Source organism: Hetaerina americana, unplaced genomic scaffold, assembly GCF_022747635.1.
Source record: "Hetaerina americana unplaced genomic scaffold, ioHetAmer1.1.p SCAF_4, whole genome shotgun sequence".
NCBI classification, from domain to species: domain Eukaryota; kingdom Metazoa; phylum Arthropoda; class Insecta; order Odonata; family Calopterygidae; genus Hetaerina; species Hetaerina americana.
The window spans coordinates 70,381,188-70,407,175 of record NW_027286985.1 but is presented as its reverse complement, the minus strand read 5'-3'; the positions used below and the strand labels follow the sequence as shown (position 1 = coordinate 70,407,175).

Sequence of the window (25,988 nt, the reverse complement as noted above, 5' to 3'; positions counted from 1 at the left end):
ACGACACTAACACTCCGATAGATCACAACAAACACTCGGCCAAATTGTAAAAAGATATGTTCTAGTTAAGGAGATATTGTTAAGAACTTTCTGATTTTTGGTGTGAAAGGATGACACTGATGACGAATAGTAGGCCCTTGATCCTAAACTAGGCAATGAGCATGGGTTAAGCGTGAGCCTGCAGATAGAGGAAGTGCTTTGGATTTCCGCAAAATTTCGAGAAAATGTGTTCTAGTTTAGGGGATATTGTCTCAAAAGGTTTTCCTTTCGCTATTAAAAACGACTTACCGCTGGGGATAACTCTAGTTTATGCATATTTCTAGGGCCGTATATCATATACAATGTAATTATTATCGGTGTTGCAAATTACTAGTGATTACAGGGAGTATTACTGAGTATATTTTGTCATATGTAGTGAGATAAATGCAATGACTTATGAGATTTTCTTAGTTACTTCGTGCAAAATTGTGTAAGTTGTCATAACAGAAAAATCCATAGCATCACCGGCCACTAAGTAGTCGTGGGCTAGCTCAGTTAAGTAACTTTTGGTATACCATATTTACCACTAATACTTAATAGATCTAGGGACTATTTTACCTTTATCCAAATTACTGGCCAAGGTTAAACTCAGAGCATAGAAAGGTTGGAACTACAGAATGTATATAAATGTAAATGATCAAGTGGTGGGTATGAATAGCACTTCATATTTCTCGATTTTTGTAGCACAGAATAACAAGTGAAGATCAATATTTCTGCTAAAATAACTAGCAAGGCGTGCACATCAGTATGCGTCGTACCCGTGTATCTTAGTTTTGATCATGATCTCAAAAATATTTTGAATGATGTCAAACTAAATCTTTAAGATGTGTCAACCTAGTCCAAATCAAGTTCTTAGTCTGTATCGGTCTTTGCTGAGATATAGAAAGCAACTAAAATATACCGATAAAAATTACTTTTCGAAAAGAATTCGGAAGGAATTTGAAAGAAATAGAACTTTAGCACCCGAAGAAAGTGTTTTTCAGTACGAGGTAATGGACAAATTATTGTTATTTTAACTTTGCTTTTTAAGTACGCTAATGTTTCTCAATCATTTTTCAGAGGGGATTAGTATTCCTTCAAAATAAAAGGGTGATATAAGCAACTCTGCTGAAAACGCAAATGCATAATTAGGCAACTGGATATGTTAAGAAACGTTGGTGTAGCTAAATTATACCAGTTCTCAGTGAATCTCTATAAACCACTTTTATATGGATGGATCAGCAGCAGGACGAAGCGCACAATTGATTACTCCCTAGTACCCACGATTAAGGAGGAAGATTTAAAAGAGCAGTTTGTTCGAGGGAGTGGACCAGGTGGTCAATCGGTTAATAAAACTTCAAACTGTGTCATTCTAACTCATATGCCTTCAGGTAGTGTGCATGAAAACGTATGTAGTAATTTATTTGTATTGAGAGGCATGTAGTGATCTAAGTTTCTTCGCAGGGATTGTAATTCGATGTCATCAAACCAGATCCTTGGACCAAAATAGAAAAAAGGCAAGGGAAACCCTCGTAACGAAATTAGACAACCTTATTAACGGGCCCAAAAGTGTCGAAGCTCAACAGCAATCTATTCAGGAAATTAAATCTGTGAAGAGAGAGCAGAAAAGAAGGAAAATGGCTTCCTTGAAATCTCAGTGGAAAGCTACGAATAGTGAATAGTTTCACCGTATATTTTTTAGAGTCAAGAAACGTGAGATGGTAAAAGCAAGACTTCAGTGCCTACTTTTCCAACTAAGGAGTATCTTCTTTCGTTGAATTTAAAATTAAGACAGAGGTATCTGAAATGGAATACCCTAGCACTAGAGAATTCTTGATGTAATAATAATTGTTAAGATATTGTAAATAAACCAAATTAAATAATTTTATGAATGTACTAATCCATTTAGCATGTTGTTGTGTGTTCCCTGTGGCGATGGGTGTAGACTGATGGTTAATGAATTCATGTAAAGAAAACACTGGAAAGTACTTCTGGCCCGTAAGATAATTTCAATGAGCGATAAACAAAATCCAGACCAAAGATCCCTATAGTAAGACTCATCATCAAGGCTATCTAGCAGAAGTGGGTTCAAATACTATAGGGGTAGATTCAGTTCCACCTTCCATAAAATGAAAAATTATCACTCATAAGTACTCGATGATGCCATTTTATCACATAAAAGGCCCATTTTTTGTCATAGATTACAAGTATTGCCATAGGATCGTATATGATAGGTGTTGCCTGCAATGGTAACCTGCCCCCACAATTTCTCTGCTACCATGATTTACTATAAGTATTGGCAGGAGGGTTAATAAGGCTGTCTTGTGTTGCCCAAGTTTTCATCATCATGATGTCCACCATAGACGGCACTTGCAAATCGATTATCCCAACAGCTAGGGGCTAGTCCTATTATCTCCTACTCAGGTTGCATTGCTTTGCATCAACCTGGCACCATAACTCACATTATTCTGCTCCATTTGCCTGACTTGACTATTTAATTTATTGAAGTTGAAACTGCTCTTGAATTTTTCAAAAGTCTGTATTAAGTTAAAATAATAAGTTCTTTAAAATAATTGCTCCCATTTTCCCTTTATGATTTTGCCGTCAGTAAGTCATCTTTTACAGTACAGTAGTAATATGATATAGAGATGCACTACTTGTGTCCACTTTGACTCAAAAGCAGGCTAAACTAACAGCTAAAATGATCTTTCATTGAAATACTTCAATTTTGGTCAGCTATGAACTTGGTGAGAAAGCGACCTACTCTGATCCCTATTTGGTCCCCATTTATTAGGTCAGGTCATTAAAATTGAACTCTTCAGTGAGTAGCACTGATCTGACAGTAGTATCAAACAAGAAACGGGAGCAATTGAATATTTAAGAAAACCTTTTTAGTGCTGGAAATGGTATCTATCCAGGTGAGTGCTAAAGTTTCTTAATTTAAGATTCACCAAACTGAGGATAGTTAAGAAAAGTTATGATGAAAATAATGTTAATGGACTATTTCAATGGAATGTTTTTCTATTAGAAAATAAAGTTATTCATAAAAATTAAAGGTCAGCAAAACAGATTATAGCTGTGCCCTTGACAGGAAGTTTGTCAATATGGATGATTCACAATAGATTATTATTATTAGTAATCTACCAGTTAAAGTAGGTCTTGCATGGGCACATCCTATACAACAGTACACTTACTTTCCTCTCCAATGAAAAACACAATCAGCAACTCTTCAATTCATCATACTTCCATTATCAATGCAAGTCAGACAATATGTATACATCATTTTTGCAGGTTTTTGAAAACTCTTAATCTTATTACCTACATGAGAATTTATAAGCAGTAAATGTGTCTTCAGATAATTTCCCAAGGAGGTGAAAACATGAGCCACGGAAGCTTAACTGTAGAGAGAAATTGTAGTGTTAACGGTACAACTGTAAACATCTATTCTACAAGTACTTATTTAATTCCACTGAACCTCATCATTTCACTGGCATGTTTTTATACTTGGAATCCCTCCTTATAGACAACAATCTTGGCATATAGTAAAGGCTGGTACATTCTAATGACCCCTAAAGCTGGGCTGGCAAGAAAAATTGCTATTGGTAAGATCACCCATAGAACAGAGAGTAGGAACCAGACAGAAGGTAGTCCATCGACAGGCAGCTATGAGGGTGTCTGACTACAGTCGTGGGCTTTTCAAGTGAAGATGGTGTCTCATTAAAAACATTACTGAGGAATGCAACAAGAAACCACTTCAATTAATTATTCCACAAAAAAATGGGGGACATAGATTAGAGTCCAGGCCCTAGTCCACTAGACTGTGCCCAACAGTGGGAGGGACAAGGCTACCGTGCTTGTCATCACGCAAAATCCTGTCAAGTGAAATCAATGATAGAAGAGGACCAAATCAGAGTAAGGACTTGAAATGTCAGGACAATGTTGAGGGCAGGGTTATAAGAAAATCTAAGGTTGGAGATGTAGCTTGCAAATAAAAATATAGATGGCATAGGGTTATCTGAGGTGAGATGGGAGGATATCAGGGGTTACTGGAGGGTATAGGTTAGGCATGATGTACGTTTCAAAGCAAAAATAAGAACCCAAAAAACAAATAAGAAAAAATACTCTATTTGAAACAGAACCATTGTTGATTGGAACCAGCTGCCAGGAGGTAAGAGGCAGGAAACTAATAGGGCGAAGGATTTGAACCCTTTCCATTCAATTTTAGGAATTTTGAAGTGTAAAGTAGCCACTGGGTGATAAACTTCATTGATCAGTGATTATTATACTCGTGTACCAGTTAAAATATTGTTTGTATGTGATGTCGATGGTGTGAAATATTGTATTGTAAAAGTGAATAATGTGTGATTTCGAACGGTATGTGAAATGGAAGAGAACGCGATTTTGTACGGAGCATTGCAGGTATGGTGAGAACCTCACCCTTGTGCAATGGTAAAGGTGCGGTTGGTAATCTTAAAGTTTCATGGTATATAAGAGCAGTTTGTCTCGTATCAGTTCTTCCTGTGTATGTATGTATTTTTGTGCATTGTAAGAGTGACCGTTCTTACAATGCCGACTTGACTGTTGCCACCAGGACAATTGCCACATTGCAACGAGATTTATATAATAATAATAATAATTAACCTTTGGGAGGGGAGGAAGAAACAGGGTCAGAGGAAATAATTTAATGTGTCCCTGGCAGGAAACAACTGATACTGATGGGGAGGATGGTGGTGGGCAAAGGGAGTGAGTATTATGGGTGAGGACATAGGAATGACCATGGGGAGAAAGCAACAGAGTTCTGCAGGAAAGTTTAAATCAGAAAATAGTTACAACACCACAGTGATCGTAGGTATGTGTACAATTCCAGGGAATTCAGACCAATATCAACAAAACTCTATTAAGGTTAGGCATGAATTTAGAAACAGCATAATCAATTTCCCAGGGTGTGATGTGCATTCAGATCAAAATTTAGCAGCAAGACTAACTTCAGATTTGTGGAAGATAAAACCAGGTTGAAAAAGTTAAACAAAGGAAGCAGTATCAAAATTTAACAGGGGTACAGATAAAGTAGAAGAAATATCAAAATATAATTTTTTAAAAATATATTAAAAGCCACATGTGGAATAAAAGGAAAAGAAAGACTTTTATTACTGATAAAATTATTTGGAAATTAGACTACAGAAGGAAATAGAAGATTGTAAACAATTAAGTAGAAGGAAGTACTAAGAGATAAAGAATAAATTGAGGCAGGAAACTAATAGGGCGAAAGAAGCATGGTGGAAGACAATAGGAGGATATTGAGAACTTACAAATGAAGGAAGATATGGGTATGCTACTCGTATACAGAAAGGTGAAAGCACTCTTGGGAAGTAGGTAAGAAAGGAAAAGCCATGCACACTATTAGAGAGAGAGAAAGAATAATAATATACATTGATTCAAGAAATATGGAAAGAATACATAAAGGATTTATATGGTATAGATATTAGGCCAGAAAGTTAAGAGAGAAAAAATGATAGTAGATGGGCATAGATTAGACCTTTGCATACTTGATTGCGAGATGGAAATGACACTTTGGGAATTTAAATTATAAAAGGCCATAGGGACAAATAACATCCCCTTGGAACCACTTATTTGCAAAATGTGGAAGGTGAGTTTTTATGGGATATATAGAGGTAATTATGAGGGAGGTATTAGAGCAGAAGATTTTTAAATCCATCTTAGTTCCCATTCCAACAACAGGAAAGATAGCCTTAGGTTAGGACTACAGAACAATACAAGTAAGTTTGATTTTGCACAGAGCCAAAGTGTTCTTGGGATCATTGATAAGAAGAGAGCAGGGCTTTTGCGGTTACTGTCAATTTTTTGCATGCCACATTTTGTCTGTCAACTTTGGAGCCGTCCTACTCCTCCCACCAGAGGAGAGCACTGGAGAGCAGAGATGGGGATGTGTTCACCATTCAATCACCAGTCCGCAGCTAGACCTTTCGCTCCAAGCAATGCCTCGCTCCAGCTGCACCAACGTACTCTTTTGTTATTGGGCAGCGTGACAGTAATCGTTCTGTAGTTGAACTTTTGCCCTTTATTGTAATAGTTGCTTCAGCTTCCCACTTTGGATGCAACAGGGCAAATGATTACTTTGGGGAGGATCTGTTATGGTTCAGAAAGGGAAGAGGCACATGTTATGCCATAGCAGTAATTGTTTGAGTTGATCCCTTGTCCTTCACAATTGTCGAAAAACTGTCCGAATGACATCTGATGTACTGGATTTAGGAAAATTAAGGGTGCACACTTTTTTAACCGAACATGATGGATGGATCCTTCACCATGACATTGCACCTGCACATTCAGCATTGATTGCTCATCAGTTTCTGGCAAAAAAGATCATCCTCCTTATTTGCCAGATATCGTCCCCTGCGACTTTTTCCTATTCCCGAAATCACTGAGAAGATATGGGCACAATAAAGCAAGAAACGATGAGAAAACTGTAAAGCCTATCTGCCGAGGACTTCCAAGGGTGCTTTAAACAGTGGGAAAGAAGATGGAATAAGTGCATAGCAATGAATGGAGAGTCCTTTCAAGGAGAGGAAATCGATGCACACTAAATTTTGCAAAACGAAGTTTTTATGGCCTCAGTTTGCTTATTTATTGGACTGGGTAGTACTTCTTACTAAGCCCAAACGCACGCGAAAATAACACATCAGGGTAGTGGGACCAGCTTCCATCCCTGTATCACCTGCAGTTTTCCAGAAATATCTGGTACTGGAAAAATCATACAGCTTGATTGAAGCCGAGGTTATCCAGTGATGTCACCTGGAATAAAACCCAGGACCTCCAAACAGTTGCCCAGAGCTCTAACCACTTAACTACTATGTTCCCATAATAATAATAATGAAATTTCACCATGACATATGATGATAGGTTGTCAAAAGAAAAATCTAACCAAATTTTATACAAATAATTTTTTTTAATGGTGAGTTCATATTACATTTTTATGTCAAATTATTTTAATGGGTGCAATGCAATGTGTTTGGAGCTTAATACAGCAGGGGTTAATTTTTCTAGAAAAATATATATGTATTTTATAACCATTGAGCAAACATAATGGCCAAAAAACCATTCACTTTCAAAATGAGCATTTGAATTAAGAAGCAGACACTATTCCCTACAATTAAATAAGGTCACAATATGATTCAGCAACAGATTTATAGATTAGCCAGTTTTGCCCTTTTCCTTTTCATTTCCAGTTTCTTTTCCTGTGGCCCCAAATTCCTCTTTTTGATTGTCGCTATATCTTGCCCGCCATCATTGGAATGAATGGACTGATCCTCCTTTTCAGAGGATCTAGAGGTTGAACTGATTTTATCCACACCAATAGCCACACTTGAAATTTCAGATAATTTTGCTGACCCCTCATCAAGAGCTGCACCAGTCACTGAGTATTTGTTCTCATCTGAGCTATCACCATTAAATTCTGAGGACTCCTGTTTTACATGAACAGCATGTGGATGGCCTTCAATTTTTATTGTGCTTTGGGAAGTAGGAAGTGTCTGACTTTCCTCTTTGTGAAAAGAAAACTGACTAAGTTTTTGCTTTGTGTCCAACAAATGAAATTTTGTTCCTCTGAGCTTACTGGCAGATTGTAGTTCACTTTTATCACAATCATTTCCTGCATTTCTTTCACAATTTTTTCGTTCCTGACTACCGAACATGCGATTTCGAGCTCGTTTAAAAGTGGGGCTTGTATCAGTCTGCTTTGTAGAGGACAGCCAATCCTGAGTATTTGATTGAATAAGCTCACTGCTACTGGGAAACTGGTCCTGAAAAATGGAAATGCATATCAATGCATTAAATAATACAGGGAAAAAATAACTGTGGCGTTTTTATAAGTCGCCACCTAATTCACTGAGCTAAGTCTCCAATTGATTGAAAATTAAACACGATTTTAATTTCCTCTGTTACAAGTACTTTCATCTCACTGTAATGAGTTTGATTCTCAACTTCTCCAGCCTCCTTCTTCTTCCCTTCCACACCTTCTACTCCCAATGGAGAAGACAGGACTGGGGGATTTTAGTTTGCAGCACAAGATCAAATGCAAGGTAAGCAAGAAAACAATGAAACCATGACAATAAAGCGTGCATGAAATCATTTAGATTTTACGATTCTTTCTTATTTTATAAGTCTACGATAAGTGAGCATTTTTAGAAAATAATCAAAGAATTATTTCCTTACAAAAATAATCCCTATGAGCTTGGAGGATATTTATTTTTTAAAATACTTCAATACATATGCAATTCAATGCACCATGAACAGTTTTGAGCGCAAAGGAATTAAAAATTTTTTTTTACATCTTGCATCAGCTTTTCTAAAGTCCAAATATTCCTCACCAAAAAATACTTTTTAAAAGGTTTACAATCAGATGATGTTTCTATGATGCAAAGTGGAGTCATTATATTGATTCCAAGTGAATGGATTAAATTATTCCACTTATTTTATTAATACCTCAAGCCAACATTGAAGAAGAGTGAATCATCATAATTCCATTCAGGTATATTCCCATTTTGGATAAATTGCAAGGGAACATTATTGATACCTAATTTTTCGATGTTTGCTTTAGCTTTTACAGAAGCCTGAAAGGAAGCATTTTAAGCTGAATGGGCTACAGCACATCTTAGTATACACATTAAGCCGAATAAGGGCAGGAATAAAGTAGTAGTTTTTAGGGGAGGCAACTGACAGCTGAGGTCATTTGCGCCATTCTTTAATTTTAAATTATATTTTAATTCTCAATAACGAGGGTAACTTTATATAATTTGTGCCTGTTTGTACATGTTTTTTATGATTGTGGAATTAATACATAAAAAACCATAAACACAGTAATCAACCCGAAGGTCGGTTTAGTAGGTGATGGTAGAGTTCACCCAGTACTAAGCCCTATACGGCATGCGAAATTCACACATCAGGGTAGGGGGGCCAGTTCCTTTCCCTGTGCCGGTTATGGTTTCCCAGGAAGACCTGGTACCCGAAAAATCACTTTAGCTTGGGTGGAGCTGCAGGTGCCCAGAGTGCCTTGCCCGGGAATCGTACCCGGGACCCTCCAGTCAGCAGTCCAACGCTCTACCAACTGGACTACCACGACCCATGAACTAATACATATAATGGTTTTTACCTTTCTTTACGTAAAAGGGTTATTCCCATTAAATAAATAAAATAAAGGAAAGGACGGAGAAAATTTTTACATCATTTTGGCCTGCTGAGGTGACTTTCTGGGATTCTACGAAAAATGAACATTGACATATGTGTAGCTGCTTATCTTTTAATGTAACAGCCAATTTTCTTCATGTTAATGGTTAACATCAAAATATTTAGATACTTTTCCGTCCGAATCATGTATTTTTCATGAATTCTAACCTGAAATATTAGGGTGCATCTCATGGGCTGGGAAATATAATACTTAGCATGAACATACCCTATTCTCCAGAAATTTGGAAAAATTTACTTCTTTTTTGTTTTCTGGAGAGACAACTGAACCATACAGGGATTAATTTTGCTTTCCATGAGCTGTCAGAAGGTGAGCTAGCCACAAATTAATTTTTTATATTGTATTCTTCATTCAGCACCATCCCTTTCCTAATATTTTTCATGATCCTTTTCTACCTCAAATCTAAGCTTTAACATGCTTCATCCTTGGGCTTGACTTAATTGATGTTAGAGGGGAAAATAAATTACATGACTTACTTCCTTGACTTTTTCCTGAATAATCATCATGTTCCTGGACAGATTAAAAAAAGTCTTATGCTATGAACCAAAATACTATATATGTGAATCTATATGGTATATAAAAAGGTGGATTCCGAAAGCACTGTTTTTCACATTTATGAGTAATGGTTTTCAGGGAAAAAAATCTAAAAGAGCAGCAACTAAAACACATAGTATCTTACTGTAAACAAAATATTCATATAAATGTTAAAGATATTTTAGTTGCACATACTCTGTAATAGGTTTAGGCACATGCTTTTCCTACGGACCATCATTTAATAGAAGATAGGCAAATTATGATAAAGCATTTGATCCGCAAAATGAAATGTAATATTAGGATGTTCATAGATGTCAGTGATTTACCATGAGATTTTTGGGGAAGAGAATCGTTTGATGGTGGCAAGGGATCTATATTTTATTTCAAAATAGTGCACAAAATAAGGATTGATGATAAATCATATAAAATGTTCAGGGATAAATTCTGTAAAAGATCAATGAAATTTGTTTACAAAACTTGCTGGGGTTGACCCATATTTAGTTGATATGGTAAAATACCTAGGTGTTACTATAACTGATGACTTATGATTGTGCCCCAACAAAGTAAAATATGCAGGTAAGCAAATAAAAAATTGGGATTCATAACATGCATTGTTAGCAGGAGTGATCATAAGATCAAGGAACGTTGCTACCATGCTCTTGTAAAGCCTCATTTACAGGACAGAATATGAATGTAATGTAAGGGATCTGACTGAAAAAGGCCTCATTCAGGATATTGAGAGGTTTAATGCATATCAGCCTGTTCAGCTAAAAACTGTAATGACAACATGAAAAGTGTAATGGAAATTCTTCTGGAGTTAGGATGGAAATCATTAGGGCAAAGGCGATTTAATGCTCGGTTGACTTTGTTAAATAAATTCAGAGCTGCTTGTTTCAGCACCAAGGTCTTGTCAATTCTTCGCATTCCAATGTACATTGGTCGCTTGGATCATCAACATCAAACTCGAGAAATAGATGCCAGAACTAGCAGACTCAAGGACTCCTCCTTCCCACCTACAACACGGGATTGTAACTGTAGGGTTGGAGATAGCAAAAATCCTACTTATCACCCACAGCATCTACAGGATAATTATTTTTACTCAAATACATGCACTTTCACTGCCGTCATTTGCTTTGTAGGCAAATCCCTTCCCATAAGACTGCATGGAATCTTATATATGTTATTAATTCAGTGCCCATTATAACATTCCCTGCCCTTTTTTGTTGCTTTCATGCTCCCCCTTCCATCCCTCTCTGTGGGATTGATTCCTCACGCTATCTGCTGCCAACAGTGGGATGTCACCTTTTCCACCTGTGACTTACGGAGTGGGGACATTCAGTAACACGGCCAGGAATTATCAGAACTTTCCACTTCAGCAAGACCTATCTTGGTATGGTAGAGTTCTATCAAATAAATGGCTGCGGTTCATTCTTATTCCCTCCTTTTTTGTTTAACAAAAGAACTATTTTAATGGGTGACATTAACACTTTTTTGAACATCTTGCCTTCTACCAGCATGTACAAAATTTTGCATGTTATTCGAGGTTTTTAGTGAATATTATTTCCCATTTTCCTTCCTCTCCTTTATCCTTTACCCCACACCCACCTGGTGATTTGAATTAATTAACATTTGTTTTTTCTTCTTTATGTCTACTACATCATAATTGATATCTTGGTTGAAAAATTCAATAAAATTAAATTAGATTAAATATTTCACTTTTACTGTCCCAAAATTATATTTAGAATAACATTAACCAGCCATTTGCTCATGTGATCAAAGGTATCATATTCCAGAGTGCATTGACATGGGGAAATTTACAGTATCACCTTTGAGCCGACTTCAGCTTGACCCCAGCAATTTTTTTATTGGCAGTCTACTGATTTAGTCTGGGTTTTTGATGGACATGGCAATACACACTAATGTGCTCATAACCCCAAATTAACATGACGCAATACCCTTAGACACCATACTACATTTAACAATAACTTATTCTTTAGCTGTTCATACTTTCTACAATCTTTAATTTTATCGAAAAAGCCTATTCATTTCCTCTCTCTAATGGGTGTAAGGTATTTAGGGCGCATCGACAGCTATGGTCATTTTGCTTCCTCTTTCTAATTCACTATCCCAATATTCTCCCCTCTATCACTATCCTCAGCATTCAATCACAACTCAATATCTCCTGCATCTACTTTCACTTCTGCTTCCTCTGAATTTCTCCCAAAAGCTATCACACTTCTCCTATCATGCCTCAAACTTAATCCTTGGTTTCCATTTCTGTTCATTTTATTTCTTACCTTCTTCCCCATACCCATATCTCAAAAGCCTTTAATCTATGCTTATCCTTCTACCTCAATGATGAAATCTCTGAACCATACCTGTGCAAACAAGCCACATGTACAAAACTAGCCTACATATTATTATATACGTATAAGTTTTCATTTTTCTATAAATTTTCTCTTCTTTATACTTTACTTATGGTGCCTATCAAATAACACCTTTTTGAAGGTGGTTTTTTACCCAACATAATCCTTCCTTTTATGTCCCCGCCACTATTGCCTAACTTCATCAACAATCTTTTCCAAAAAGGTGAACTAACTCATCAATATGAAAATTAATAAAAAAACTCATGGAGCCCAGGGAGATTTTGGAAACAAATTACAGTTTTTTCCTATCGATAACGTGTGTGAGTTATCTATTCAAAAATGTTCGGAAGATCGAAGTAATGATGATGCGCGTTATGTAATGAAAATTGAAAAAATCCAAACATTGACGTATTTTTACACACACTATAAATTTTTACACGCATATATATATATGTAAATACAGATGCGCGGCATCTATACACGTTCAAGATAACTATGAAGCCCTGGGCGCACGGTATCAATACAAATTCATTGTAACTACAAAGTTCTGAGTGCCCGTTATACATAAGGTACGCGTTACTGATGGAAAATACGGTACTATAATGATGGATTTTTAAATTAAAAAATTTGCTCACCATTCCGAGATCAAACTGGGGCCCAATGTTCTCACCACTGGATGTTTGTAGTTCTGGGCTGGAAACGGAGGTCTGGAGCGAAACCTCTTTGGATTCAAGATCCTTTATTGAGGAAGTCGATTTTAATTTTGCCATAGCATACTTTTCCAAAACTTCATCTTCAATATCTGTTTCATCATCATCATCATCATACTCCAACTTGGATGGGCGAATTCTCTCGGATAACTGTTTGATGGAGCTCAACACCGGACTAGAATTTGTGGATGATACTGAATCTATACTTTCCTCAAGAATGGGACTTGCCTTGAAAATAAAAAAAAATCAATCAATGCTGCTAGAATTCAAAATTAAAATGTAGCATTTCAACCAAGTTTCATCTGCATCTTCATATTTAAGAATGATATAACATGGAAAAAAACTAAAATGCTAAAATGTGCATTTGATGGCGATCCATATCAGTGTCAATCATGTAGAGTGGAACCTTGTACAACAAGCAAAATTCTTTCCAGAATCATTCTCTGAAACCAAAATAAATGCTTACTGAAACAATATTTACCTTGCACATTACCATAAAATATTAAAATGTATTCCATGCTAAAAAAAAGTATGCACAAGATATTTTCATAGGAAATTAACTAAATATATACGTACATGGTTTAGGATCGTGGATCATGTAATTTTTTTTCTGCTGTTGCGGAATGAACCAACTAGCGATATGCACTTGATTTTTTAACAATAAAAAGAATCAAAATAATTACTTTATTATTTATGATACCTTCCCAATTCTTTTTTACTGGAAAGTTGTCTAGAGACTTCTTTCTTGTTGATGCCTCAAAATTTTGTGAAATTGAGACTCAGTATTATCATTAATTTTTAGCACACACAGCCACTGCCTTATTAAGGTGATGCTTCATACGCATAGTACCATGCAACAGTTTCCTATGACCTACATTTCACATTAAGCCACAAGCTCTTCTGGACTTTATCCTTATGGAAGGCTTGTGGAGTTCCTGGATGGTAAACAAGCAGGGGTTTAATTTTTGAATTGCTGCTTGCATTGGTATATTATAGCAGCATGAGACACTTTCATTGGCTTGTGGCTGGGCAGTAAATTCTCCTCTACTGTTAAGTGTACATATTCCTTTAGCATCTTTTTCCAGAAGGGACTCATCTTGTCAAAATTAAAAATATGTTGCAGCAGGTAACCCTCAGGATATACTTGCTTCTGAAACTCACTGGTTGAGATCTTGCTGCCTTTGAGTCATAGCTTATGGCTTCACAATGCTGTGGATGCCAGTTCTTCTGCTTAACTTGTCAAACCATGAATGGCTCCCCTAAAATATGTCTTCAGCCATTGTTGATCCAAGCATCATTTTAACTAGGTTGTCAAAAATCACTTTTGCCTTCTCACAAATGATGCTCCAGTCAACAATGTTGAATGTCCATAGATTTTCATTTATCCATATGAGAAGCATTGTTTCAACATCATTGAGAATACATGACCATTGTGTAGATATTCTTGTCAGCATCCATCTCCTTAATTTTGTCATTGTTCATGAAGACAGGGAAAATCACCAACATAGACTGATTGTATGTGCATGCTAAATCAGCTTTGCTCACACCTTATTCCTGATTTTCAATGATTTCAATTTTCTGTTATTTTTATTCTCTTATGGCTGTCTTCTTGCAGCTTTTTCTTTGGGGATAGTTTTGAAACTATGCAGAAAATATTCTTTAAATTTGCACAAAAAACCACAAATAATAAACATAAGTTTGGAAAAATATGTGATCATTAGAAACGCTAAGATGCTAGTGGAAAGAGTGCTTAACACGAACTCAATTATCAGGCACTTAATCATCCTGTGATGCCCTCATCACTATTTCTACCTTAGTTTTTGTGTTGTGGATAAAGACTTTGTGTGGACAATGGCTAAAAAATCTATTAAACCGGCAGAGTAGTTCCCAAACCTTATCTGAATGTTTCAATATAACAAAAAAGGGATTTAAATTCCTTCGTTAATCGAATGAAATGGGAAGATTAGAATGTATGCCAGGTAAAATTTCTACAACACCAAAAGAAAGCTGAAAAAGCATAAAATAAAAAGTGCAGCAGTATACATTTCATACAAATTTATGAATAAAATCAATTTGATCAAGACATTCTTTCTTGATCATTATTTTATCTAGTTTACTCACAATGACTAGAACGATAATGTTTTACAATTCAATGGAACTTCTGATACGACTCTCTTTATAATAGGACACACTTATTTTTCACATTAAAACTAGTAAGGAAGAAGCTTCTACAAATGAGAAACCAACATTTTGTCAGTTTTTACAGGAATTACATTGCAACCCTACACTGATTTAAGGCCATGTTTGCAATTTGAATAGACTAAAAATGTAAGTTGCAACAATAAAACTCGGTTATTTCCAGTTCCAATCATGAAATCTGAAATAAATACAATAAAAATTTTCATTTCTGACCATCCAAATTATTTGAAAAATATCAAATTAAAATTATACCTCTGACTGATGATCAACACTGGTCCTCTCATTTGTAATGACAGAAGAGCTTGGTCTGTTTTTCTGATCCTGGGAAAATGCAAACTTGGAAAGAGAAATACTTGATTGCCCAGCGACCACAGAATCATCTTCTTTAATGCATAACAGTTTTTTTAACTTTTCATCAAATTTCTTTGCATTATTTATACTGCATTTCAACTGGTAAATAGCAATGGTGATTTTCAGGTGATCCCACGTTATACTTGGCGGGCAGAGATTTTTAATTGGAGTTAGCGCCGTGTAATCTGAAAATTATAAGATATTTCATAATAATTATATTGCATATTTTAATGATTTTCAACAATAGTAATTGAGAGAATATAATATAATTACATTACTAATTAGCCAGGCAGTATCTGGGACTGAGAAATGACGGTGAAATTGATTATTTCAAAATATGAAATAAACATAACAGGGGTGACTAATGTTAATTGGGCTATAATGCTATTCAAATGCTGCAGGTTTTGTCAGATGACTTTATAAAGATTTCATTGCTTAAATTTAAAGAGATAACCAATTTTGTATATTATTAGAATCACCACGTAAATAACAGGCACTAGGTTTCCCTATTAGTACTTCATGCTGTTGACTCTAGACATGCTCACTTCATATTAGTGTCCTGGATTGAAAACCAAGCACATATCCTGTACTCTTCAATGATCAATTTGAAAGGGTACTGATTTGCAAATCAGATCAAAATTGTCAGGAATTAAGATTAGCAATTAAATTTTTAACAGTAGACATCTATTGTGACTTTCTTATAACTGTTTTACAACCTTTGAGTTGATAAATTTTGTTTTTTTTAAAAAAAAACCATAGTAAATACTTAATTATTAATCTGTTTAGATTTAAATTCATCCGTATAAGTTGTAATTGGAGAACACATAATGAGATCCCTTCCAACCATGAGGAGAGCAAGTTGGACAACCACTTTTAGAATGACTTAGCAACAATGAATTTGCTTCTGACAACAAAATCAGAACTATTTTGCAGCCCATGTTGTATGCGCAACTAAAACAAGATAAATGGATACCTGAACGGGTTGCTATACTCATTCTTATGCCATTCATTCAGGGTCTAAAAAAAAACAACATTTGGCAACCCAGCAGCTCAAAATTTAAACAATATTACAATGGTTAAGATACATAAATGCAATGAAACTTTGACACCCTTTTTAAAAATTACAAGTTTAAAATATCTCAAATTTCTCACAATTTTTCAATTTCAGAAAATCAAAAGTCGCCAATAATATTTATTTCAATTCAAACATTTTTTGCAACCTGTGATTTCCCGTTAATTTTCCCCTCATTAAAAAATAAATAATATTAATTGGTTCCAAGACTTTACAAAGTAAAATATAGGACAAGTCAGAGAACAAAAGAATCAGCTGTTTCAGTGCCCCCATGACTCCAGGAACTCTCCCACACTATAATAGCATTTATCTATCAGAAAATGCTTGAGATATTTCTTAAATGCATTCCCTGAAGAAGCAGATTTTATGCTTTGGCGGCAGATAGTTAAAAATTTTGATGGCCACATGAAAGGGACTGTTATTATACATAGCAGAAGAGTGGTAGAACAAATGCACATCAACACTCTGTTAAGTATTAAGCCCATGTACTTGAGCATTGGTGACTTGTTGTTTCATATTATCCTTAACATACATGCATAAGTAATAAATAAATGGACAAGGTAAAGTTAGAATTTTTAATGGTTTAAAATAAAGTTTGCCATTGGGTATTTTTGCTATACATACACCTAATACTTCTTTGCATTATAAAAACTCTATAAAAGCCAGGTGATGCTTCCCATAAAATAATTCCCTAGCTCATATGTGACTGAGAATTGCAATAGCAAACCATTTTTAGTATATTTAAATCTACAACCTTTGTTAGATTCCGTACAATAAACCCACTTTTAGCCAAAGCGCAGTAGCAGAGGCATAACTGAGTCCCTTCCCTTCTTTTTTTAAAATTGAATATAATTTGTTTTCAGTACATTTACAAAGTTTGTTGACGTTAAGCCATTCTTCCAAGAGCAATCAGTATTGAGCTATCAAGCTTAGCTTGCAACAAGTTATGGTCTTTGTGGCTCATTGCCAGGGTTGTATTATCTGTATACAGAAATATGTTGTTATTCTCAATATATCTGGGCAAATTATTGATACATAGTAGAAATAATAATGGCCCAAATATGCTACCTTGAGGTACCCTGACACATTTATGTTTCAATGGGTGATAGGTGATATATCATAATGATGTAGACCCCGATGCCAGAAACTTCCACCATCTGTTTCCCGTCCTTTAAATATAATGGAAGCCATCTATGGGCAGTTCTCCTGATCCCATAACATTCACATTTACTTAGAAGAATCTCATGGTCCACAGTATCAAATGCATACGAAAGATCATTGAATAGACCAATACAGAATATTCCTATGACTCCCAAGAAGTCATTATCTTTTTCAGAGAACTTGCAAGAGCATCATTGATACTTTTTCCCTCTTGGGATCCAAAGTGTTCTTAATACTACTTAAAATTTTATTTTTAATGATATATTTCATGAGACTGTCTCTCATTACGAACTCAAAGATTTTAGAAAAATTAGTCAATGAAGACACTGATTGGTAATTTTTAATGTCATCCTCATCCCCTTTTTCATGAATAAGTTTTGTCTTTGCTTTTTTAGATAGTCTGGAAACTTGCCATTTTGGAAGGACTCATTTACTATAAATGTTAAGGGTTTGCTCCTTGCCTTGGAACATTTTTTTAATGATCATAGGAAGGGATATCATCAATTCCAACCGATGGTTTACTTATAAGGCTAAAATGCACTTCAAGACCTCATCCTCTGTTGCAGGAAAGAGGACAACGGAAGACGTCATATGCTGGCAAAACCATTCATAAAATCCATCATTACCCATTATTCCATTTTGTTCAGAGGTACATTAGTTGGGTAATAAACTGCAAACTCTGCCACCTGTTTTGGATCTGATAGACTGGCCCCCTCCCCATTTTTTAATGTTAAAATTACTCTCTTACATACCTTCACCCATATAACATTATCAACTACTCCCCATGATGTTTTAGCAATATTATAAGATTGGCTGAAGACTTTCTTTTATAACAATGCACATAACTCCCTAAATTCATTGCTGACTGCTCTGCAAAAAATGCAGGTTTACCTACAAATAAGTATTTAACATCTAAAATACATTATTTTAATTAACATGTCCTACATATTGTATGAAAAATATGATGCTAGAGGCCCATGTGTAATGCAAATGTAAGATAATGATCATTAGTTCAGCATTGCATGCTCCTAATTCTAATACCAGATTTCTTAATTACACAAAAAGTAAATATGAAAACTTAAATCCTTATCATGAAGTAATTGATAGTGGAAGTGAGATACTTATTTTTAGTTTTTAGTCTTTCCAAGATTAATTTGAATAACATATGTATGAACAAGTGTTTCACATTTCATGTGCTTTCATTAATCCAAAACCCACCTTAAATAGCAGAAAACTAGTAATAATTCATTAATTGAAAAAAAACTGGGGAAATAAATATTAATAACTATTTAACAGTTAATAGAAAATTCATGATGTTTCATGGTTTTGTTTTTACTTAGCGATTTGGAAATTATAATTATGAAAGCACTTCAATGCATAATAATCTCTTGAATTTTGAATCATTAAAAAAAAAATATCATAACAAATGTGGACTAATGTGCCATCACAGTACTCTGTTGTCAATAAGCAATGGGTTGGCTATCCTCACAACCAGAATTCTAGATTCAATGTTTTGGAAAGGCTTAAAATGAATCCTTGATTCCAATCACATCTTTACAATTGACTTTTAGTCAAATTGTCAAGTATATTTCAGCATAGAGCTCAACCTTGATGTTTTCAAATAAAACGTAAATTATTGGGCAACTGATTACACAATATGTATCAAGTATGAGCTGATTAGCAAATTCTTACCCCCATAAAATGGAGCAGAGCAAAGGACTTTCTCAATTGTTTTATAAATTTCAAGAGTAAAGTCAAGGCGTTTGAGGTCTACATTTAATCCTTTTCTAATAGCTTCAGTAAGATGGGTGATTATAGTTGACATCTGTAGTCTCCTGGAAATGACAAGATAAAAAAATTATTAGAATTTTAACCTTTTAGATATTTGGAATAATCAAAATTTTCATATATGTACTCATATTTTGCCTGGCATAAAGGCAACAATAACAAAAACAATTTTTATTGCTCAAGGAGCAAAGTCCCTTGGAGCAGAATACATGTTACATGAGATTTTGAAACCTATGGAATGAAACAGGTTTACATAATGCATAGAATAAGGTAATTAAACCAGCCACAAAACATAATTTAACATTGGTTGAACAAAACATATAGTACAATACATGCATACAAATACAAAGAACAATAGTTAAAGGGAAAGGGATGTACACTGAAAAAAAATTATGCCAAGTTGAAAATTACACATTCTCAGTTGTTCAAAATTCACGCATGAAATTATGAGTTACATACTACAGTTGCCTTGTTTAACAACATATCATATTGATGCCATCACTTAAGTCTTAGAATATATTTCTTTTCCAACCAAAGTGGAAATTTTAACTAAACCAAATTTTCAGGGACATAAACAATTTATTTTAAAGGATTTCACGTTTGAAATGGTTTTTCCTACCTAAAGTTTATAGTTTCATTACTTCATTGTATACGAAGAAAAAATATGTTAAATTTCTGGTATGGAAAGGAATACAAAAAGAGCATGATACCAAACATCTTACAATTGCACTATTGAGATTCATGCTCTGACATGTATGTACGTAATTCTGGTAAAATGTTTGCGATAGTATTAAACCTTTAGAAAAAGAAATGAGACAACTTCTTCAGGCATTCAATGGTTACACATCTAAAACTTAGAGAATAATTTCACTAGCTAAATAATGGGCATTAAAACTTTCAATAATAAATTTTACAACCTTGTTTTCCACTTTTTCTTACATTGAACCTATTTTTTTTTTCGTTATCTTGACCACACACAGCAACCACATTGCACAACAAATATAACCACCATACAATGTAACATCTTCATGAAACAAATATTGGTGTGAAGTCCTTGTCAAACATAAAATTGAGTCCAGGAGTTTTCACTGCTTTAGCTTGACTATAGAGTAGAACAAATCAAATATGATCATAAAAACTTAGAAATTATTATCCTTAGAAAAATGTTGATCATTTAAATTAAATAAAGCATACAAATGCCTATCCTTCAAACTGTTCCCTTTCAGCTAAAATAGCCCTATTTTACAGTAGTTTCGGGAACTTACTCATTTCTACTTCTTACGTCCATACTGGCTTATCCTTGTGTACTTCTTTCTCATTTATATGTTGTTCCACCACCTCATGTTTTTCTGTTTATGAGTCTCTTAATATTCCTCATCTTGAGCATCTCTTCAACAGTATTCTCCCATGACTTGCCCAGTCTACCCCCTACTCACACACCATTCAGCTTTCTCATTGATCTGCTAACTGATTCAGCTCTGACGTATTCTCTCAACAAGGCCAAACCAGTGTAGCACACATCTTTTGCATGTGGCTGTCATTGATGAATCCAATCCACATTCTTTCGTATACATATATCCATTCATTAAGCCAAAAACACAGTAATCAACCAGAAGATCAGTTTGGTAGGTGATGGTAGAGTTCATCCAATACTAAGCCCTATAGGGCATGTGAAATTCATATATAAGGGAAAGAGGGCCAGATCCTTTCCCTGTACCGGCTATGATTTCCCAGGAAGTTCCTGAAGGCACCCAAAAAATCACACAGCTTGGTTGGAGCTAAGGGTGCTCAAGAGACTCACCTCATTTTGACCACATACGGTCATCAAGTACACCATGCCCACTACATTTTGTTGAAATTTATGCTAATCCCACCATATTCAGGTTTAACTTCCATTGAATAATATGAACATGACTATACTTTTACAATACATTGTCAAGGTTTTCATCTTAGACAAACATCCATTTTGGAAAGCTATCACCAAACAAAACTGATCTACCAGCGTGGAACAATGAAATTATCAACTATGCTGAATAATGCATGCATGAGTCTGCTAACTACATATATCTATTCTTCCATGCTATTAAGAATATGCATTCACCAACCTTTCAGTGGCTACTTTCTGGACATTATTCTCATTCACCTGAAATGATATATATGTGGCTTTGACTGTATCACTCAGACTGGCCAGAATTAAATTGTTCTCCATTTCAGCATTTTCTCTATTTCTGCCTCCAAATTTAATTAGGGGCTGATTTTTTGGAAAGTTGTCCTTGAAGTTGTCCAATCTCAGGCAACTCCGATGGCAGAAATTAACTACTGTATCCACTAAAGCACTACCAAATTTTTTTATTCTGGCTTCATTGAAACCATCGACTGAAAGGTCATGAAAAAATTAATGTGCAACAACTAAAATCAAATGAGGCAATTTCTCAGTAAATAAATAGAGCAATACTTATGTATCAACAATCCTTGGAAATATGGTTGAAATTAGTTTTATATTGCATTTAATGTTGAAAAAACATTCCAAAGTTTAAAGAATTTGAGTTTAAAGAAAGCTGAGTTGTCACTTTCAACATTTTCAAGGAAAGGATCAGTACTTACCTCTGCCAAGGTTTTTACATGATGAAGGGCGAAGCTTTGTCATATCCACCAAGGACTTATCACTGGCAACCATGTAAGGCATGCAGTTGTTTATCACAGCCAAATGATTTCTAAGTTCAATCAGTTCAGCATAGAGATTGTGCTAGAATGAATTATTTAAAATCTCAAATAAAGTTTTTACAACAGCATACAATTGACCAATAATTCAGACAAAAGTAAAATAAATCCTTTAATAATGGAAAACTATGATCAACATAACCAAACATGGAATAGCTAGTGCAGTTTGATGTAAGTTTGAAATATCATTGATGAGAAAATACATATGATATTTCCATCGGTTTTGATTTGTTAAAAATTTTGAAAAAAAGCGAATGCTGAAATATTTCTGTATATTAAAATGATTATGATATTGTTTAAGCATTACCAAACATTAGATTTTCAACAATCTATATCAATGTCCAGTATTCCATATTCACAGAGTATAATCTCTCAATTTTAATAATTATAAGTAATCTAACACTTTATTGATAAAATATTCACATACAAACATTAATAAGCATAGATATACTCCTAGACGGTAATAATGATGAATATGTATCATAAATACGTAACAATGATTTCTTTCATGGTGCACAGGAATTTTATGGCACATCTTTAGAAGATGAATATGAGACCGAATGAGTCCATTAAAGGAATGCATTCGAATAGGAGTGTGGGTGGTAATAATATGAAATCATTTCCCTCTGCCCCACCCAGAAACGGCGGCATTGGAGCCCATTACCAATCTCTTCATTGTCAATTGTTATTTTTATAATTTTATCTCCACATTGCTCCTTTGAACTTCTTACTTATTTTGTCAAATTATACTTGAGGAATTTGTGAACAGAATTATCACTACACCCATACCGTGGCCTCAGCTTCTGCAAAAATTTGCTGAAAGGCATTCCACAATGATTTTCTGCATTCAATTTTCTATAATATTTCTCTATGATGATATTATGATAATACATTTGTGTTGAACACATTTTTCATGCATTCCTCATGACAAAAAAGCAAAATCTACTAATCAGTATCTCTTTTTCCTATACACTATCTAACTTTCTATTGAGAATCTAGTTTTAAAACGAAGTCTATCCATTAATCAAATTAAAATAGTCAACTTCCCTTCCTGAACATAATGGTAAAGCAATTATTAACATTTGCCACCATGCAGACTTAAACAATTTAATACAATAATTGTCTTGCCTTTCATTAAACTATGGATGAACTGAATTACAGGCATGAAACTTGAATGAAATAGAAGGAGGAAATCAAAATGTCTTACTCGGTTCAAACTTCTTTTAAGTGTTCATTCTTCTTCTGATTCTAAAGCTGCAAACTTTGTATTGAACTTGCTCATTCTTTTGAAGTAGAGACAAAAATCACATTCAGATCGAATGGGCATATATATGTGGCATTCCAGAAGGCAAAAATTGGAAAAGTATAGTCTTCACTATAAACAATATTTCCTAAGGTACATTTTCAGAAAGGTATAGGAACTTCAATTTCAGCAGAGCCATCAGGTTGATAAAAATACAAATATGTATGTGCATGCAGATTATGTTTTTGAAATATTTCACCAAATCAGAATGAGTACCAAAACTATTAAATTTATGAGTCATGATTACATCAATCATATTCTTCACAAAGGAAATTATTTTTTCCCCCATGCATTTATGCCAGTTTCCATGTTTCTTTATTGGTGAATCCTTAAAAAAATTGGCTTTCTAGAAATGACACACAATGCCAGGGTCCAATGAGTAGATAATGGTTGAGCACAACATATTTAACCTCATTTATTAAATGACTTACTTGGAGAACTTTCTCTCCCTCACTCGCTGATGGTGCACCACTGACTGAATCATTGCTTGCGTTTTCAGAAAAGATGTTATCAGCAGAAAAGGATGGCAATGAACTGAAAAGAAGAATGTAAAGGATCATAAATAAGATTATTTCTATAACTCATTACATAGTTTGAATATTCTTGTCTGAGGGAAGACACATTTTTCAATACCAAGTGTACAAGTAAGAAATTCAGATTTTTCTAAAAAAAATTTGGAAGAATGCTAAAAAGAGCTTTATTCAAAGAATGCTCCATTGCTAGTTAGAAATTTTTCCCATCTTTCGGGCAATTTGCGGATACCACACCAGAAAAAATCTTTCCCTTTTGCCATGAAATATTCATCATGCTATTTTTTCACATCTTCGTATAAATAAAAGACCTGCTCAGCAAGTGGTACTCCAGCAAGAGCCTTTGATGTAAACTAGTGGTAATCGGAAGGAGCCAAGTCTGGTGAGTAAGCCGCATGGGGTAGAACTTCCCAGCAGAGTACTTCCAACGTGTTGCGAACCGGTTTTGACATATGTGATCGAGCATTGTCATGAAGAAAAATGACTTTGTGAGGCCTCTTTTGAAATAATGGCCTTTTTTCAAGTAGCAAATGGTTCAAATCAAACAATTGTTGTGGGTAGCTTTCAATATTAACCAGTTCACCAGGTTTTAACAGCTTATAATTGATCACACCCTTCTGGTCCCACCAAACACAGAGTACCATCTTTCTACCAAAGCAATTCGATCTTGTGGCCAATGTGGATGGTGCACCAGTGTCTACCCATGATTTTTTGCACTTGAGATTCTCAAAATAAATCCATTTTTCATCCCCAGTAACAATACAGTGCAAAAACGAATTCCTTTTGTAACGTGCAAGCAAAATTTCACATGTGTTTTTGAAGTGGATGGAGAGGTGCACCTCTCCATCTGCCTGTTGTTCAACTCATGTGGTAAACCATCTCCCGGTCTTATGAATCTTTTCCATCTCTCGTCGGCAATTGGAAACACCTTGCTGACTAATGCTCAATAGCTCTGCGAGTTGTTTTTGTGTCTGTTAATCATCTGCATCCAACAATGCTTGCAATTCCATATCTTCATAACTTTTCGGTGGTTTTCCGTGTTCCTTATCTCCAACATCGAAGTTAGAAAACAAGACGCTAACAGGAGGTTTCAAAATCTGATACAGGCACTAGTCAAAATGTATCCCTAATATGTAAATAGACTGGTTAGATGCAAATAACAAGTTAGGAACATAAAGAAATGGTAAATAGAATGTAAGATCTCACAAGAAGTTTTTAAGTGCTGAGGATTGCTGCCTAGGTTGCGATAGGACTCTGTACTGAAAAACAGAAGTATGATTCTGAATGAAGGCTTCTACTGAGTAATAATAGTAAGGAAGGTCTCATCAACATTAAATTTTCATTTACTTAAGTGAATTTGTAGTGAAAACAACCATAAGCATTCCAGCCAACTTCAGGTTAAGAGTACTATTAATGTGTTTTTGGCCATATTGCACATAGTTTTCTCATCAGTACAGTGGGCTCTGTTTGATTTACGCTTGTTCTTTATTGTATATTCATCTGCACGAGTTTTTGGATCAATTATCAGTTCTATATGTTAAAATTATTTGTCACTATCATGATTTTTCTATGGCTACTCAAATATATCCTGGGAAATATCAAAAAGATAATGTTACCCAAGGCTTATCTGGTTACTCATGGAGTTCACAAAAATGCAAAAAAGTTATAAAATAGAGGAATAATTAACCAACCACTAATTCCTTGAGTGATCCCAAACTAGACCAAAAGAGTTTCATTAAATCCAACTTAAAAATTTTCCTTTCATCCTGTCACCCCTACCTACGTGTATATCCTATTACCAGCTTTGGTAATAACTAACTAGTGCCCTAGCCTGATAATCCAAGGTCATGACTGTTATTTATCAACTAATGCTTAAATTATTTTGATATTGACTTAGTCATTTAAATGTTTGTTATGTAGTCAAATGTAAGACATTGCCTTTAGGTCCCAATTTAACCATTAAAAACAAAGACATC

General features: G+C 34.8%; 3 protein-coding genes across 4 annotated transcripts in view; 2 read left to right on the top strand and 1 right to left on the bottom strand.

Moving 5' to 3' along the window:
- Nucleotides 1-775: 775 nt before the first annotated feature.
- Nucleotides 776-1,211, top strand: LOC139691993 (mitochondrial ribosome and complex I assembly factor AltMIEF1). Of its 2 annotated transcripts, none has more exons than XM_071589991.1 (2): nucleotides 776-1,028; nucleotides 1,099-1,211. In XM_071589991.1, exons 1-2 carry the CDS (start codon nucleotides 864-866, stop codon nucleotides 1,135-1,137), a joined length of 204 nt encoding a protein of 67 aa, XP_071446092.1. In that variant the 5' UTR covers nucleotides 776-863; the 3' UTR covers nucleotides 1,138-1,211. The 2 variants fall into 2 exon arrangements, with proteins under 2 accessions (XP_071446092.1, XP_071446093.1); XM_071589992.1 differs by having other exon boundaries at nucleotides 1,070-1,178.
- LOC139691992 (mitochondrial translation release factor in rescue) lies at nucleotides 1,181-1,922 on the top strand. The gene is made up of 2 exons (XM_071589990.1): nucleotides 1,181-1,409; nucleotides 1,483-1,922. The coding sequence occupies exons 1-2, from the start codon at nucleotides 1,181-1,183 to the stop codon at nucleotides 1,698-1,700; spliced, it is 447 nt and encodes a 148-aa protein (XP_071446091.1). The 3' UTR covers nucleotides 1,701-1,922.
- A 5,072-nt stretch (nucleotides 1,923-6,994) lies between these two features.
- Nucleotides 6,995-25,988, bottom strand: part of LOC139691898 (bifunctional 3'-5' exonuclease/ATP-dependent helicase WRN-like) — a 35,220-nt gene continuing 16,226 nt past the window's right edge. Inside the window, exons 12-18 of the mRNA XM_071589835.1 lie at nucleotides 23,914-24,016; nucleotides 22,063-22,204; nucleotides 21,564-21,834; nucleotides 19,363-19,505; nucleotides 15,339-15,622; nucleotides 12,813-13,115; nucleotides 6,995-7,835 (exon numbers count right to left, since the gene is read on the bottom strand). Of these exons, the coding sequence (XP_071445936.1) occupies nucleotides 7,221-7,835; nucleotides 12,813-13,115; nucleotides 15,339-15,622; nucleotides 19,363-19,505; nucleotides 21,564-21,834; nucleotides 22,063-22,204; nucleotides 23,914-24,016 (1,861 nt within the window). The 3' untranslated portion in view covers nucleotides 6,995-7,220. The remainder of the gene's footprint in view (nucleotides 7,836-12,812; nucleotides 13,116-15,338; nucleotides 15,623-19,362; nucleotides 19,506-21,563; nucleotides 21,835-22,062; nucleotides 22,205-23,913; nucleotides 24,017-25,988) is intronic.